A 1,313-nucleotide genomic window follows, 5' to 3' on the forward strand; every position below is an offset into this window, starting at 1 on the left:
CTAGCTGTCTCTTATTCTTAGATTTGCAGTTTGAGAAAACTAAATCAGTCTTAGACCTCCAGTCTCACTCTGACTGCTTATCCCAGCTTACTGCTCTCAGAAGGCCTCAGCCTCCTCTGCAGTCTCTGCATGGCTGACTTCATCTCTTGGTTCCTCAGCGTATAGATCATGGGGTTCAGCATGGGGGTGATGACTGTGTTATTGATAGATACGGCTGTGTCCATGGGCAGAGTAGTGAAGGGCCGGCAGTAGATGTAAACACAAGGCACGAAGTGCAGAGTCACCACCAGGATGTGGGAGGTGCAGGTGGAGAGGGCCTTGTTCCGCCCCTCCCCAGAGTGGGATCTCAGCATCACCAGAATGATAGTGTAGGAGCCCAGGAGGAAGAGGAACCACAGCAGGGTCACCAGTCCATTGTTAGAGATCATGAGAAGCTCCAAAGCAAAGGTATCAGTGCAGGCCAGTTTCACCACCTGGGGCACATCACAGTAGAAGGCATCCAGAATGTTGGGCCCACAGAAGGGGAGTGGAAGCATCAGAATTACCTGGACAATTGAATGCAAACCACCACCCACCCAGGAAGCCATCACCAAGGCCACACACACCTCTTTCCTCATGATGGTCACATAGTGCAGGGGTTTGGAAATTGCAAGGTATCTATCATAGGCCATCACAGAGAGGAAAAAAATATCCGCCCCACCAGCAAAGTGGAAAAAAAAGATCTGTGCCATACATCCATTGTAAGAGATGGTTTTCCTTTCTGATAAAAGATCCACCAGGAACTTGGGGACAGTGATAGATGAAAAAACAATATCCAGGACTGATTTGTTCTGCAGGAGAAAGTACATGGGAGTGTGGAGGCGGAATTCACAGGTGATAGTGACCACAATGAGGGCATTTCCCAGGATGGTTGCTACATACACGGCAAGAAAAACCACAAACAAGAGGAACTCCAGCTCCCGAAAGAGAGTAAGTTCCAGGAAGACAAATTCCTTCACATTGGTGTGGTTGACCTGGTTCATGATGAGAATGACCCTCTTTCAGGTCTACCTTGAGAGAAGATATATTAGGGTTAGGATTATGGTGTCGTGAGGTGGTACCATCATTCTTCACATATTGATATAAGGCTCTCTCAAGCACCTAGATCATAGTAGCTACTGAGAAAAACCAGGCTAGAGTCTTCCCCTGTGGTCTGGAAATTCTTTATCCTGATGGTTCTTCTTTCCTATTGTAGATATCCTGGGTTGACAGGAAACATGTACCATACACTCCTACATCCTCATTCTGCCTAGAGAGTGGTGGTGAATGGAATG

General features: G+C 47.4%; 1 protein-coding gene across 1 annotated transcript; it reads right to left on the reverse strand.

Annotated features, from left to right (window-relative positions):
* Positions 1 to 6: 6 nt before the first annotated feature.
* On the reverse strand, positions 7 to 1,039 carry LOC105810007 (olfactory receptor 4D6). Its single transcript, XM_012643915.1, has one exon. The coding sequence runs from the start codon at positions 1,020 to 1,022 to the stop codon at positions 78 to 80; it is 945 nt and encodes a 314-aa protein (XP_012499369.1). The 5' UTR covers positions 1,023 to 1,039; the 3' UTR covers positions 7 to 77.
* Positions 1,040 to 1,313: the final 274 nt, after the last annotated feature.

Source organism: Propithecus coquereli, unplaced genomic scaffold, assembly GCF_000956105.1.
Source record: "Propithecus coquereli isolate 6110/MARCELLA unplaced genomic scaffold, Pcoq_1.0 Scaffold202, whole genome shotgun sequence".
NCBI lineage: Eukaryota > Metazoa > Chordata > Mammalia > Primates > Indriidae > Propithecus > Propithecus coquereli.

Coding starts and splice junctions, on each gene's coding strand:
- LOC105810007 (XM_012643915.1), bottom strand. CDS start 1,022: ATGAACCAGGTCAACCACACCAATGTGAAGGAATTTGTCTTCCTGGAA.